The sequence below is a fragment of the Salvia splendens genome, chromosome 11, assembly GCF_004379255.2.
Source record: "Salvia splendens isolate huo1 chromosome 11, SspV2, whole genome shotgun sequence".
Lineage (NCBI taxonomy): Eukaryota > Viridiplantae > Streptophyta > Magnoliopsida > Lamiales > Lamiaceae > Salvia > Salvia splendens.
The window spans coordinates 19,879,158-19,893,988 of NC_056042.1; the positions used below are offsets into that span (position 1 = coordinate 19,879,158).

A 14,831-nucleotide genomic window follows, 5' to 3' on the forward strand; every position below is an offset into this window, starting at 1 on the left:
GTGCTCGATGCATCGAGCAACGCCGTGCCAGCGGCGGGAGTGCAGCAGCGGTGCCGCGCCAGCGACACGGACGCCGTCCGTCCCAGCGAGCACCGCTGCGAATGCTCTAATCGATAACCTTTAGTTATAAATTTAACACTAAATTTTCTAATATAATGATTAAGAATTGATTGTAATTTGAATTGGTAATTAATTAGGTAGTAATTGTTATAATTTATAAATTTAAATATGATGATTTTTTATTATACAATAACCGATACATTTAGTGGGCGGTTGGTGTTTTATTTCAAAACCTAAACCTTGCCTTGGAGTAATTATTCATAACGAATTCCTTATTGCAGTTTCTCCTCAGCAGTGCACCAGGTAGGGTTTTTGTAGTTTCGTATTTTCCTTCACGCAGTAGTCATGCTTAGTTTTAGTTTCTGAAGTTTTCCCAATTCTTGACAGCAAGCACAGGCTCGGGTAATCATTAATTTTGGTTGTTTAAAATATGGCCGCCGTCGGTGAAACTATCGGAGATGAAGAGAAGCACCATACGGCCGCTCCAGAAACGACATCATCGTTCGATATCAATGATTATACGATTGTTAAGGAAGGAGAGGCTGAGATTCTAATGAACGTTAAAAATCAAGTCTTTTATAACAAAGCCCAGGTTTATTTAGCTTTCTTTGCTTCTTAATTTGTTTCAATTGTTCATGTTTAGTAAGTTTGTTTTTTATTTAGTTTCAGTAAATTAAAGGGTTTTTTTTTGCCTAATTTTTTTTCTGAGAACCTTGAATTAGCCCCTTTTTGTTTTCACAGTGATAAGCAGTCTGTTGGTTATTTTAAATGTGAAGTTTGTTAGAGTGATTGTATGATTAGGAGGAGCCTGAGTTTTGATTCATAATGTTAATCCCAGGTTAATAACAGAGACATGTCTATTGCCGTTTTGAGGACGTTTATATCGAAACGCCAGCAAGAGCATGAAGCTAGGTTGCTTTCCAAGAAAATGAAAATTGAAGCCAAGAAGGTTGTTGAACCTATTTCTGAACCAGAAGCTATGGAGCACGATGAAAAATCTAATGGGGGATGTGACATCTCTCAAGACATATCTCAAGATGAACCTTGTAGCATCTCGGAGAACCCAGCAGCCAACCATGGGAGGAGGGTCCAGGAAGATTTAAAGCCGCCACGAGTTTTAGAGGTTATTGAGTGTGTTTTGTTTGTGCTGTTTCCTCTTCAGGATAACTATACCGCTGTCCTTTTATTATACTCCCTCCGTCCCGCACTACTCGCACGTTTCCTTTTCGGCACGGAGATTAAGGAATGAGTGTATAGCAAAGTCAAATGTTACGGCTGTAGGTGAAAATTTTTACTAAAAATAGAAAGAGTGCAAATAACTTGGGACGCCCAAAAAGGAAATAAGTGCAAGTAGTCCGGGACGGAGGGAGTACTGTATCATCTGATAACGAGCATTACTTCTCTGACAGGCATTGTCGGCCTCTGGTCTTAGAGCTTTAAGATATGCTCGTGAAGTTGAGGGGATTGAGAAAGTTGTGGCTCTCGATAATGATAAAGGTAGTTCCATTATTCTAAGTAATTATACAACACAAACTGAGGTCGAGTGGTTTTCTCTTCTTTCTTCATCTTTTGTCTTATTTTATGTTTCTTTATAATGCCTGAAATTGATTGTGGCTAGAAGTTATGTTGAAGGATTTTTTCTTCTTTCATTCCTTGGGCTCTGCTGTTAATATTAGTATATTGCCGGATACAGGATAAAGTGCTGATACTACACTTCTTCTGCAGCTTCTGTTGAATCTTGCAGGAGAAATATTAGATTGAATGGTTCAGTTGCATCTTCAAAGGTGGAGTCACATCTTGTTGATGCTAGAGTCTACATGCTTACACACCCTAAAGAATTTGATGTGGTATGTATTCTCAAGGTCAATGCATCGCATTTTGCAACCCATTTTTGTGTTGAACTAAGTTGGAAGTGTGTTATGATCTTATTTGAGACTAGAAGTGAACCTTTTCTTATGTAACATGAAAATGATATAATCAAGCTTGTTGATGATGTCTCTTGCTTCCATGTTATCATGCTATAAATGTACTTAATAAGTTTAATTTTGGCCTTCAAAATTCTAGAATTCTCATATTGGGATGCCATATTAGGACCGATTATACATTTTCACATCATTGTGCTGTCTTTGCCTTCTAGGCTGTCCAACTTGACACATTTCACTGTTTGCATTCAATCCCTTGATTTGTATTGCAGGTTGATCTTGACCCTTATGGTTCGCCATCTATTTTCCTTGACTCTGCTGTTCAATCAGTTGCTGATGGAGGAATATTAATGTGCACAGCAACAGATATGGCAGTGCTTTGTGGGGGCAATGGCGAGGTTTGCTATTCAAAGTAAGATTTAATTTTAGAATATCACTTTGTCTAATCTTTAGTAGTTCAAAAAAGTAGTGTTGACTCAATGCTTGTTGAACTAGATATGGAGCTTATCCATTGAAAGGAAAATATCACCATGAAATGGCATTGCGCATCCTTCTTGCGTGTATTGAGGTCAGTTGATTTGACTGAGTTATTCTGGTAGATAATTCAAAATTAGGTTCCTAGTTGATTGTGCATGACTTCCCTTGGAACCATCTTGAAAAAGATTGGAATGTTAATCAGTTATATATACTCTTATCTGAATGGCGGACTTGATAGTAAGACATGGGCACTTTTTTTTAACAAATAATTAGTATCTCAAGTGCTTGTTTGGTAGCCTAGATAAGACCAAGATATATGAGTTATATAGGTTATTTGGCTGATTGGTAGATAAATAAGGTCCATGTTAGGCCATCAAAGCCCATCTCGTCCCGCTGAGGTCCGGAGCGAATTAGTTCAAAAGGGTGGATTATTTAACAGCCCAAAAGAGTGAGATAGCATATCCTTATCTTAAAACCCATCTTAATTAATTATCTTGGGCTAATTTAACATGCCTACCAAACATGCACCAAGTAGTCAAGTTATGCTTTCAAGAAGTAAAAGGTTGGCTTTGATTGAGTAGCCAGACAAGTGAACCTTGTGCCTTGATCAAACTCTCTAGCTAACCACTGGTCTCGGATAGTCAAAGTAGCATTCTATCTTGCAGTTAATTATTTTATATTCTTATTGCATTTTCACCTTATCAAGTAATTTAACCATTATGCAGAGTCACGCAAACCGCTACAAGCGTTACATCGTCCCCGTGCTCTCTGTTAAAATGGATTTCTATATACGAGTCTTCGTCCGTATATTCACGTTAGTATTTTTCTTCAAATATATTTGTTATTTAGATTAAAACAATTAACATGATTGTTTCATAGATGCTCCATTTATGAGAATATTGATTAGCTGTCCTGATTTGTAATCCGTTGCAGCTCTGCAAGTGCAATGAAGAATACTCCTTTGAAGTTGTCTTATGTTTATCAATGTGTTGGCTGTGATTCCTTTCATCTTCAATCAATTGGAAGGACTGTCTCTAAGGTAAAGACTGAATTTTTTGCGATGCTTATCCGGTGCATGAGCATGGTGATTGGTGGCAATGATTAGTGAACTTAAACATTCAAAGCGCTTGGTGTGAGTCTCTTGGATATAAATTTCCACAATACAGCATTTCATACCCTAAGGTCACTTAAAATGTGTAGTATGCAAATGCCTAAGTCGCCCTATTGTTCTTTGCAAAAACATCTTGAATAACCCGATTATTTCGTAGCTTAGATCTTTTGACTCTTGATTATTTTCTTATTGGTGGCCGGCATTCACCTCTTAAGGTTGTATGGGACTTCATTAAGATAAGGACTTAAATATACCCACTTTTATGAGTCTAAAGGCTGAGAAAGTCTTTGTCCAAATAGATACAACCTATTCCCTTGTACTTAGATGCTATAGTGGTTGAGTGTATCAGAGCTTGAACAATGATGTGGTTGGTACTTGGTAGTCACCTTGGTTGTTCTGTATATGTTGTTTTTATTTGTAATCTTTACTAATGCTATGTATCTGACTGTATCTTTCCTTCTTCTTTTATATGTAATCTAGAATACCAGTGTTAGACATCTTCCTGGATTTGGTCCTGTTGTTTCCCAAGAATGCAGTGATTGTGGCAAGAAATACAATGTGGGTGGGCCCATATGGTCGGCTCCAATCCATGATATGGGCTGGGTTAATTCAATTCTAGCAGATGTGAAGTCTATAAAGGAGCGGTACCCTGCTTTTGATCGGATTTCTGCTGTTTTGACTACAATTTCTGAGGTATGCCTTCTGTCGGCTATATTTTCTTTCGCTGCTTAATGTGTAAGTATTATAATTCGGAGCAATCCATATCCCGCATACGTCCGATAAAATCTCATAAAGCTATACGAATATCTAGATGATTTGACCGAGAATAGCAATCATTTTCGTAAAAATATAATTTATTCACTCCCGTGATTTATAGTGGAACAGCTTCAATGTTATTGGCGGTTTTATTGACATGGTAAAAAGCTTTCACTTTGATATTATGAGCAACTAACAGATTACCCAACTTTTATTGTTTCATAAGAAATGTATTATGTGCTCCTCTCTTTAATTCATACAAACAATTGATAATAGATCAACGACTTAGGTCTTGTCTCTATCAGTTCCATGCTTATTATGATAAAAAAAATTCACAGGTTTTTCTTTCCATGTGCGATCATATATTCAATTGCAAAGTCTTCTTTAAATGTTATTTGAGTTTGAGAGTAGTTATCAATTTAGCTGCTTTGAAGAAGTTCAAAATCGAGAACTTTGAATGTATCTTGAATTATAATCAATTTATCACTGCAGATTTGTTTTAGAACTTAACGATTCCTCTTTTAGCAGAAACAACTTTCCATTCCCCAAAGTATTTTAAATTGATAGCTGGTTGCAAGACAAAACATGAAATCCTTGCCAGTGCTTCTCTAATATTGAAAATGTGGAACATGTTTCGACTTCTTCGCTTAGGTTGTATTAATGCAACGGTATTACAGGAGTTACCAGATGTTCCACTGTTCCTGTGTCTGCACAACCTCTGCGCTACATTGAAATGCACATCTCCCTCTGCAGTTATGTTCCGTTCTGCTGTGATTAATGCAGGATATCGCATATCAGGAAGTCACGTAAGTTCGCTAGCTATGAAAACAGATGCTCCTATGGATGTCATATGGGATATCATGCGCTGCTGGGTAAGCACAATGTTTCTATTGTTTCTCCTTATGGTAAAAAATTAGTGTAGTATGCCTATGCTTTGTCTGACAAATCAAATAGAAAAAACCGTCCCTTATTTTCTGAAAATTTCTATGAGAAACGATGCTTCAATATCAGATTCTCTTATGCTTCTGTGAATTGTATGTATTTAGTCAAAAGGTTAGAAGGAAACATATAATTTTAGTAGTATATAAGAGTCTTAATTGGAGTGAAGGTCCATTATATTGTAGGTGATACGAACTTGTTTGTATGTTATGATAATCGGACTTTGCCTTGGCCCTGATTGATGATTTTTTCTTATCCCCTAGGTGAAAAATCATCCTGTGAAAGGTCAGTCACCAGATTTGGCGGGAAGTGTAATCCTCACTAAGGAACCTGTTCTGCAGGTATTGACTCGCGAGTCGCAGCATACCTGTGAACTTTATCTAGGTTTTCGTTTCTTCATGATTTTGACTTTTTGAGGGACATGTATACGGTAGTGTACTAGCGGTCCGATATTCAACACATTTCATTTGCTGGAAGTTGATTGAGTTGAGATTCTCGTATGAAAAGATCACTCACACATAAAAGGTTGGTTTACTTTGTCGATTGACAGGCTAATTTTGCACGAGCTGTTGCTTCCCTTAGCAAAGCACAGGTGAAGAAGGTTGCAAGATTTCTCCCCAACCCCGAGAGGCATTGGGGGCCCAAGGTCAGGGCAGGTCGTCGGATTACGAGCAAGCACGCCTCACTTGTTGGTGCAGAGGTAGTGAAAGGGCTACAGAAGCTCGAGGAAGGTGAGGACGAGCCAGCAAGCAAACGTGAGAAGACTGAAGAATCCACTCCTAATTTATGATAATAGGACATTGCCTTGGCCGTAGCTCCTGAGAGTCAATCACTTGACCACCGATTAATTCTCGTCTGCTGCATTTCCTTTGCAGAGAGATTTATGCACAAGATTCTCAGCCCATGAAATTCAGCATTTCCGCCACACAACATCAGTTTTGTTCTCTTTTTATCCTTCTCTATTACTCCATTTCACTCTCCAACTGCACGTATGTTTTATATTTTCTTGGTTTCGTCTTTGTTATTGACGAGTTGAAACGATAAAGAAGTTTTGTTTGTATTATTTGAATTGAAATTTATGGGTTCCGTCCTAAAACTAATTGGTGATAGGAGGAGAGGCTAATGAGACTTATATAGTGATTTCAGTTATTTATGAACACACTAATGTGGCATAGTTATATTTGTATATTTGGTTTCTAGTTTCAATTGTTAACAGAAGCTAACATAGGTGTGTAACCTCTCAATTGGCTATGATATATGCTAGTGTTTCTAATATTATTTTCCAAAACATAAAAAATATGTAACACTCCCTTGCAAATGACCTAGTAGCCTTCACTACGAAATCAGAGGAATAACAAAAATCAGGATATACAGTAAACATGATCACTTAGGCTTAGCAGTAGGAGCAAGCTTGGTCGGCGGATTGAGGTCGTCCCATGCCTGAATCCACGTCTCCATTGCGTCGGCAAGCTTGGCAAAATATGGGTCGATTTTGCCAAGCTTCTCCTTGACCTGTTTGGCTAGCTCGATGTAGCACTTCTGCACGCTAGTCGAGTCCTTTGAAAGCGTGGCCGACTGGAAGAATGGGATGATCTCTTCTTGCCAGAATATCCCATTGTACTCTTTTTTCAGATTCACAAAGGGATTGCTCGCTTTACTGTGCCAAATGTAGGGCAGCCCTGTCTTCACTCCCAATCCCAAATGATCACAGATCACCTGCATATCACATCTTCAGTTTAGAGCTGAAAATAAATGACAATGTGTGTGTGGACGAAGATAGGATGTGACCTTGATGCACCAACCAGCCCACATGTCGTCGTAGCGGCCGATGGGCTGTCCGTCTCCCATGAGGCCGAAGTACATGGCCGGCCCGATGAGGTCGCGGTCGAACCCCAGATTCATCCCGCACATGGGGAAGAGGGTGCCCTTGGGTATCGTCATCACTGCATCCACATACCTAGTAAGACACGCACATACAAAATTGTTTTAAAAAGTTAGTTGAGTTATTAACATTGTTATTGTTGTTGTTGCTGCTGCTGCATACCTGGTGTTTCTCTCGCGTGGCTTGACGAGCTGCGTGGGGGCGTCGTAGTCGGGGATGTTGAGCCAGAGGCCATGAGAGACGGCGGTGGGGACCCCCTCTCTGAGGCTGAAAGGGTATCCCCGGACGAAGTCGGCTCCCTCCCTGAAGGGGTCGTACAACGTGTTGAAGAAGAGTGGGGTTGACGGGCACAAGAGATTCTTGATGTGTTGGTCTAGTGCGTTGATCGGTTTACCTGAAGGGTCGCTTGCAACCTGCGCGGTTGGTAAAGATTATGTTTTCGATATAGAAGTGGTTTGTACTTTGTCCGTCACTGAAAATTTGTCGCATATTTCCATTTTCGTCCGTCCCATAAAATTTCTCACATTTCACTTTTTAAAATTTATAGTAGGGGACCCCACATTCCACTAACTCATTCTCACTCACATTTTATTTTATAACTAATATTTAAAAGTAAGATTCACATTTCACTAACTTTTTCAAACTCACTTTTCATTATATTTTTTAAAACTCGTGCCGGGTCAAAATATGACAAAATTTAAGGGACGGAGGGAGTATTTAAGAAGGAGCGATGAAGAAGGAGAGGGGTGGTTACGAAGCAGTCGTCGTCGATGGTGAAGATGTACTTCTTCTTGGAGACCATGTAGCCGAAGCAGCGGCAGGCGGAGTCCTTGAAGGAGATGCAGGAGGCCCTGGGGCCGAGGATGCGGTTGATGTCATTGCGGTTGTAGAGGTCATAGTGGTAGCCTTCGGGGACTCTGATGGTCTTGGAAGGGTCGCCGTCTTGGACGATGATGAGGTGGTAAGGTTGGAGGAAGGGTCTCCACATCTCTAGGAAGTCGAGATTTCGGATGGTCGGTATCACGATGTCTAGCTTGTCTTTCAGGGGCGGCGTTGAGGTGGCCATGGCGGAAGAAAGAGAGAGAGAGAGATAGACAAAAGAGTGTGTATGTGTGTGTGTTGGAAGAGGAAGAGGAAGAGGAAGTGGTGATGGGAGATTTGTGTGTTAATTAAAAGGGAAGGAAGAGGAGCGGGTGTGGGGGAGATGGCTGAAGAGAGGGAGCACCTTGCGGATTGTCATTGACCCGATTATCGTTTTTTCTATTTTTGCATATTGCATGCTTTTATTTTTTTTAGGAGTGTATAAATTTCACGCTTTTTTTTAAGAAATGAAGAGAAAATGAGAAAATATACGGAGTTTCTTTTACAAATTACAATACATTTATGTGGTGTATTATTTGAACATAATCTCTCTAAATGACACATTTTTTTTGAGATGTCTCATTCTAAATACTCCCCTGTCCCAATTTAAGAGTCTTGTTTTGCCATTTCCGTCTGTCTTAGTTTAAGAGTCTCATTTAGAATTTATCATATTTGGACATAAAAGTTAACCTCATTGTTGATGAAATTTACACTAAAATGCCATTATTTTCATAAAAATAAAATAAAACAAACACCTTTTACCTACAAAAAGTCAAAAGGGTCTCACTTTCCACTACATCACATCAATTATTATACACTCCAACCACTACCTCACTTTAATTATTATACACTCCAAAAATTTCTTAAAACCCTTGCACTAACTAAATTGTACTCCTAAACTGGGACGGAGGGAGTAATACATTTTAAATACAGAAACATCACTTTCTCTACTTTTTCCCTCTCTTTTATTTTGTTTTTTAAACTTACTCACAAAACAACACTAAATAAAATCTCTTGTTGAATTAAAAATGCTCAGTGGGATGAGGTATAAGATTTTATATTTCACATAAGATCATGCAGAGAAAGAGATGTCCAGTACTCCATTTTAGGGACGACATGCATTTTAATCTGTGATTGAGAAAGTATGAGAGAGATAGAAAGAAAAAGTGACTAAGTATTGTTAATAGAGAATGCAGTCAATCGTTTAAGAGAGAAAAACTTTCTATAAATAAATGTGCACTATTTTTATGAGATGAAATGAAAATGGAAATCGAGTCTTTTGTGGGATAGATGGAGTATAATTTTCCCATAATCATATGAATATCAAGCAAGCTTAGCGGCAAAACCCATGATGATCGAAATAAATAATACTCCCTCCGTCCCGGCTAAGATGACACATTCTTTGGCCGACACGAAATTTTATGAGTTATTGGTTAAAGTGTTTAATTGGAGAGAGGAAATATGAGTGAAAGTATTAAAATAGAGAGAGAAAGAAAGATGAATATTTAATAGGAGAGAAAAAAAGTTGTTGGGTGTGTATTAATTGAAAAGAGAAAGTTTCCAAAAAAGAAAATAGGCCATCTTAGTTGAGACAAACTAAAAAGGAAAACGTGTCATCTTAAGCGGGACAGATGGAGTAGTAAAAAATACTAGTAATAGTTACCCCATGTTCTTAAAAAAAGACCATAATTGCCATTTTGGGATATCACCTTAAAAACAGACCAATTCTATTTAACGAAACTTTTTTCTCTCTAATGAGTTAAGTCCCATTCTCCAGAACCGGCCGATTTTTAATAGACCGGTTCTTGAATTTAGAAAATTTTGTAACCGGTTAACCGGTCCGGTTCTAACCGGAACCGGTCAAATAAGCACCCCTACTTAATTATGAATCTATTTAGCTAGATTAATCTATTTAATTTAATATTAAAATTAAAAATTACATGTAATAAAAATTAACTTTCATTTTATAAAATATTTTATAAAAATTAATTAAATTAAAATTTATAAAATATTTTACCCTTATTTTAGACCTATAATAAAAGTTAAATTTGTGAATATTATAAATTTTAATTCAATTTTATTTTTATTATAGGTAAAAAATATTTTATAAATATAAATATATTTTATTATATGTATTAAAATATTTTATGAATGTTAATATATTTTGATATAGGTAAAAATTATTTTATAAATTTCAATATTGAATTAGTTATTTTTAATCTTAATTAGATTTATAATTATGTTACTAATTTGATCAAATCATGTGACCGTTAAATATAATGGAAAATTTTAATTTTGGACCAAAACATATTGTTTGGGACCAAAAGGTAACAAAGCTAATGTAGAGGACCAAAAAGTTTTTTAGAGCAAATACGAAGGATCAAATTTGAACTTTAGAAGTTAATTTAAAAAAAAAAAAAAATTTAAACTTTAGTCTAAAACTAATACTCCTTCCGTCCCAAGGTAGTTGAGACATTTCTTTTGGGTACATGATTTAAGAAATTAATTTTTTAAAAGTTAAAGTCGAAAGAGTAAAGTAAGAGATAGAATAATGTATGAAAGATGAAGAGAGAATAAAGTAAGACATGAAATAAAGTTTCGAAAAGGAAAGGACTCATTACCTAGGGACAAACCAAAAAGGAATTTAACTCAACTACCTTGGGACTAGGGATGTCAATGTAACCCGAACCCGCAGGCCGGCCCGAATAACCCGATAAAAATACAGGGTTAGGGTTGTAATTTCACAGCCCGAATTTAAAATCGGGCCATTCGGACTGACCCGTTCGGGTTGTCGGGTTAGGCGGGCTGACCCGTTCGGGTTACGGGTCGGCCCGTCGGGTTGAAGGCTTCTGCACAACGAGCAGTTTTTGTAACGGTCATAACTTTCTCTACAAAGCTCCGATTGAGGCGTGCAATATATCCACGCGAAGCTCTTTCGAAGACGAAGAGAATGATATGTATTAGAGGTTTATCAGACTTCAAAATCGCGAGAAACATTGACTCAAACAAGGCTACTGCACATCCACATATTTTGTTTACATTTTCTAATCAATTTTCTATCATTTCTCAACAACACATGTAAACATACCAAAATATAGAAATATAATCAAAATCATCCAAGACAACCCTCTAAAACTATGCAAAATCCAAATACGTCAACCGACTATATAAGATCACGGAAAAAATCACCATGTGGTTCATGGATTATAAATACTCGTATATAAAAGCTTTTTTTTAGTATATTTCCAATATAATAGTGCAAAGTGTTTTGACGCCGCTTCGTCATTGAATTATGCGTACTTTGATGATTCTTAAAACAAAGATAAATTATTATTTGACTTATTTACAGCTGGAATAAATTAAATTTGACCAATCATAATTCAAGAAAACTTAGAGTTACTCCAATTAGCTAGCATCTTGATAATTCACTCTTTAACAATTCAAAATATTTTTGTTACGTCTACGATGCACCTCTCACGTTATGAAAATTTTATTTAATTTTCTACGAATTGATTTATGTTTGAATTTTGAAACAAAGTGTTGATTTATGTTTTAAATACATAAACATAAACATACTATTGATAGATATTTTGTAAATAATTATGTAATGAATAAGTTATTTAAATTTAAATAACTTAATCTTTTTTAAAAATATTAAAGAAAATTAAAAATATGTATTTCATTGTTGAATGATTAATTAAAAATATGTATATAATTAAAGAAAATTTAAAATACGTATTATTTTTTGAAAATATTAAAAGAATTAAAAATACGCATTGGCCCGAATAACCCGGTGGGTTAGCCCGAAACCCGAAGGGTTAGGGTTAGGGTCGAACTTTTATAACCCGAAAAAATCATAACCCGAATAGCCCATACCCGAATGGCCAGACAACCCGAACGGGTTGGCCCGATTGACATCCCTACTTGGGACGAAGGGAGTATATGAAAGTGAATCTACAATCTACTAACTTTTTCCACTCAATTTATTTCACAAAGTCAAATAATTTCTTAAACCTGCACCACTCAAATATGAGACATTTAATGGAACCAGAGGGAGTAATCCTTTAGTCTCAATATAGAAGATAACTCACTTTTCTTTTTTATTTGTCCCAACATAAATGACCTATTATAAAAAAAATAGAAATACATTTATCTTTATTGTATTTTCATTTCACTTAATATACAAAATGATATTGCATATTATCCAAAGAATGGGTCATCTTTGTCGGGATAAATGGAATATTTGATTTTTGGAATTTTGGATTAAATATTGTTCAATCTGTCTCTATTTTTCTAGTTTCTTTAGTCTATTTCTTCCTTCAACATTATCCTTGTATAACTAGCCTCTCCCACTAGCTGTTGTTGTATGCCGATTTACTGTTTTGATGTACCCAACGACACATCTAGGTGCGGTCGGACAGGAAAAATATAAGCACTATGTGACAATTTACAAAATAGGCGCAGATCATTTATGAATTGCAACATCTACCCAAACATAAACAATGATAGATCTCTTATATAAATAAAATTTGAAAAATATATGCATAATAATTCAATAAACTACTTCCTCACTTTCTAATTTTGAAAACTCTTTTTCTCTAATAACATGAGACTCATTCTCCACTAATAATTCTTTAATTATTATTTTTATCTTTCTCTTAATAACTAATTATGGATTAAAACCAATGCTCAACCAAACATGCATACTCTTGTGGGACGAAGAGAGTATTATAAAAATCAATTCCTAAGATCGGTATTTTGTTCTTTTATGATGTAATGGTCCCCTAAAAATAGCTTATAATTTAGAAATTTGTTATTGGTAATTTTTATGCTGTTCACTAAAGGTAGGCATATATGGACGATACAACTTTTAATAAGATACTGGTAATGCGAGAAAGAGAAGAAAAAACAGATAAGGTAAAATAGAGAAGAAGAAATATAGGTTTAGTACATAAGATAAAGAAGAAAAAATAGATAAAAAAGAAACTTTATAGCCTGCCACATTAAACAAAACAATATTGAATAAAATAAAATAAGTGTATAATAAAATAGGGTGGATCCCGCTAAAGCAAAATAAAATATCCTGAACATAATGCGATGATATCCCGCCTAAATTTTAAGCTAGCAAAAGCAACAATGAAATGTAATGGGGCTGAATACAGATTCACGATCCCCATTGAAAGAAGCGGGGGACGAACAATGTCGATTCACCGAGTGTTGAAATTAAAAATAAATTGTAATTAGTTGTTATTGTTTTTCTTTTATTAGATAGTGTTTAGCATTTTATTAGTTACTGTTTGTTGCTTTCTCCAAGCCTATATATTAGGCCTTTATTGTATTTTGCAGCGTAACTTTGACAAAAAATGTAGTCCATTAATGAATTTTTTGCCAACTTTTCGCTCGACAGTTTTCCCCAATTTTACAATTTCTTCATTCTCCATTGATGGAGTTTTTTCATCCAATTTCTTATATATTTGCAACACCGAGCTTACAAACCCCTTGTTCATTCATTTGGCAGCTCAGTAAGATTTTAATCGGTATATCAACCCTAATCTTCATATTTTGGCTGGTTTCATGTTCAACATATTTTTCCGTAACTTATTTAATCTGGATTTCATTTATATTTCACATATTTACGTATCTGCTGAATTCGGTCTCTCGTCTCATGAATCCATAATAAAAATTGGCAAATTTCGTGTCCATGGATCTCTGATTGGTAAAATTTCAATGAGGCAAAAAATAATTAATGATTCCTTTATACAGTGCAAATTATTGAACCCTAGTAAGCTGGGTATTGATTCTCTAGTGCATTGTGTTAACTCAGTTTTCTTTTGGGAGCTATTCTTATCTGCTATGTTAAAAATTAGTTGTTCCTATTGTACAAATGATTGTAGGGAGGTTAGTGAGCAGAAACCCTAATCCTTAGTCCGTTAGGCGCCTCGCCTCTCGGAAATTTCATTAGCTCGTTTCCCTCTACTTCTTCCCATTTGTATCTTGTCACAAAATAATGAAGGAATGTAGAAATACTGTCTTTTGGAGGCAGATAACAAGAATTCATATCTTTGGTTTAATCTTCTTTCTTAAAAACCTTGTACATCCAGAATCAGACTAGCTAATTATGGGTTTCAGGATTACATGAAAATATAGATTGTATTTATTGTTTTCAACATTTGGAACTGACAGAAGAATAATTGTCAAGCTTCTGATTGGAAGGACAAAGGCAGTGATAGTATTGAGCTCTCTCTTCTCTTATCCAATATACGGACAAAATAATTTAATAGGACAAGATGGGGTATCAATGGAATGTCTTGGGTTGTAAAATGGTAGGTTTTCCATGTGGATCATGATAGGGTAGGGTCCATACATAAAGGTAATCTCTTTTATAATGTTTTAATTATTAATGGGAGAAAATGTCGAAATTGCTTAATAATTTCAGACTACTTGAAGTAGTTAATTCTGAACTTTTTTTTTTACTTTTATTATGTGGCTGATGAATCATAAAGAAATTGCGCTCACCATTTATTTCCATATCCATAGTTGTCTTCCTCAAAACTCCACGTGTAAGAATATTTATATTCTTATGTGACATATGTATCTATTGGTTTAAAATTAAAGTTCAAGTTCATAATATTAAAAGCTAAGAGGGATTCTAATATTAAAGATGACACCGTGATGGATCGGTTTCAATTAAAGAATTAGAATCGGGTGTATTGATAACCCTCCTCTCTTGCCTCTTAAATATAATAATATATAAATGTGTAGTATATGTGTGAATATGTACACGAAATGATATACAAATATATATATATATATATATATATAT

General features: G+C 35.7%; 2 protein-coding genes across 2 annotated transcripts; one reads left to right on the plus strand and one right to left on the minus strand.

The window, feature by feature from the left end:
- The first annotated feature begins 263 nt into the window (after positions 1-263).
- On the plus strand, positions 264-6,328 carry LOC121756415 (probable tRNA (guanine(26)-N(2))-dimethyltransferase 2). Its single transcript, XM_042151963.1, has 13 exons — positions 264-363; positions 448-652; positions 899-1,183; positions 1,470-1,557; positions 1,786-1,907; positions 2,255-2,394; positions 2,478-2,550; positions 3,185-3,273; positions 3,393-3,498; positions 4,051-4,263; positions 5,004-5,198; positions 5,529-5,606; positions 5,816-6,328. Exons 2-13 carry the CDS (start codon positions 491-493, stop codon positions 6,053-6,055), a joined length of 1,791 nt encoding a protein of 596 aa, XP_042007897.1. The 5' UTR covers positions 264-363; positions 448-490; the 3' UTR covers positions 6,056-6,328.
- Positions 6,329-6,648: 320 nt separating this feature from the next.
- On the minus strand, positions 6,649-8,219 carry LOC121754554 (probable UDP-arabinopyranose mutase 2). The gene is made up of 4 exons (XM_042149892.1): positions 7,902-8,219; positions 7,310-7,560; positions 7,054-7,222; positions 6,649-6,981 (listed from the first exon to the last, which is right to left on the minus strand). The coding sequence occupies exons 1-4, from the start codon at positions 8,211-8,213 to the stop codon at positions 6,649-6,651; spliced, it is 1,065 nt and encodes a 354-aa protein (XP_042005826.1). The 5' UTR covers positions 8,214-8,219.
- Between the last annotated feature and the right edge of the window lie 6,612 nt (positions 8,220-14,831).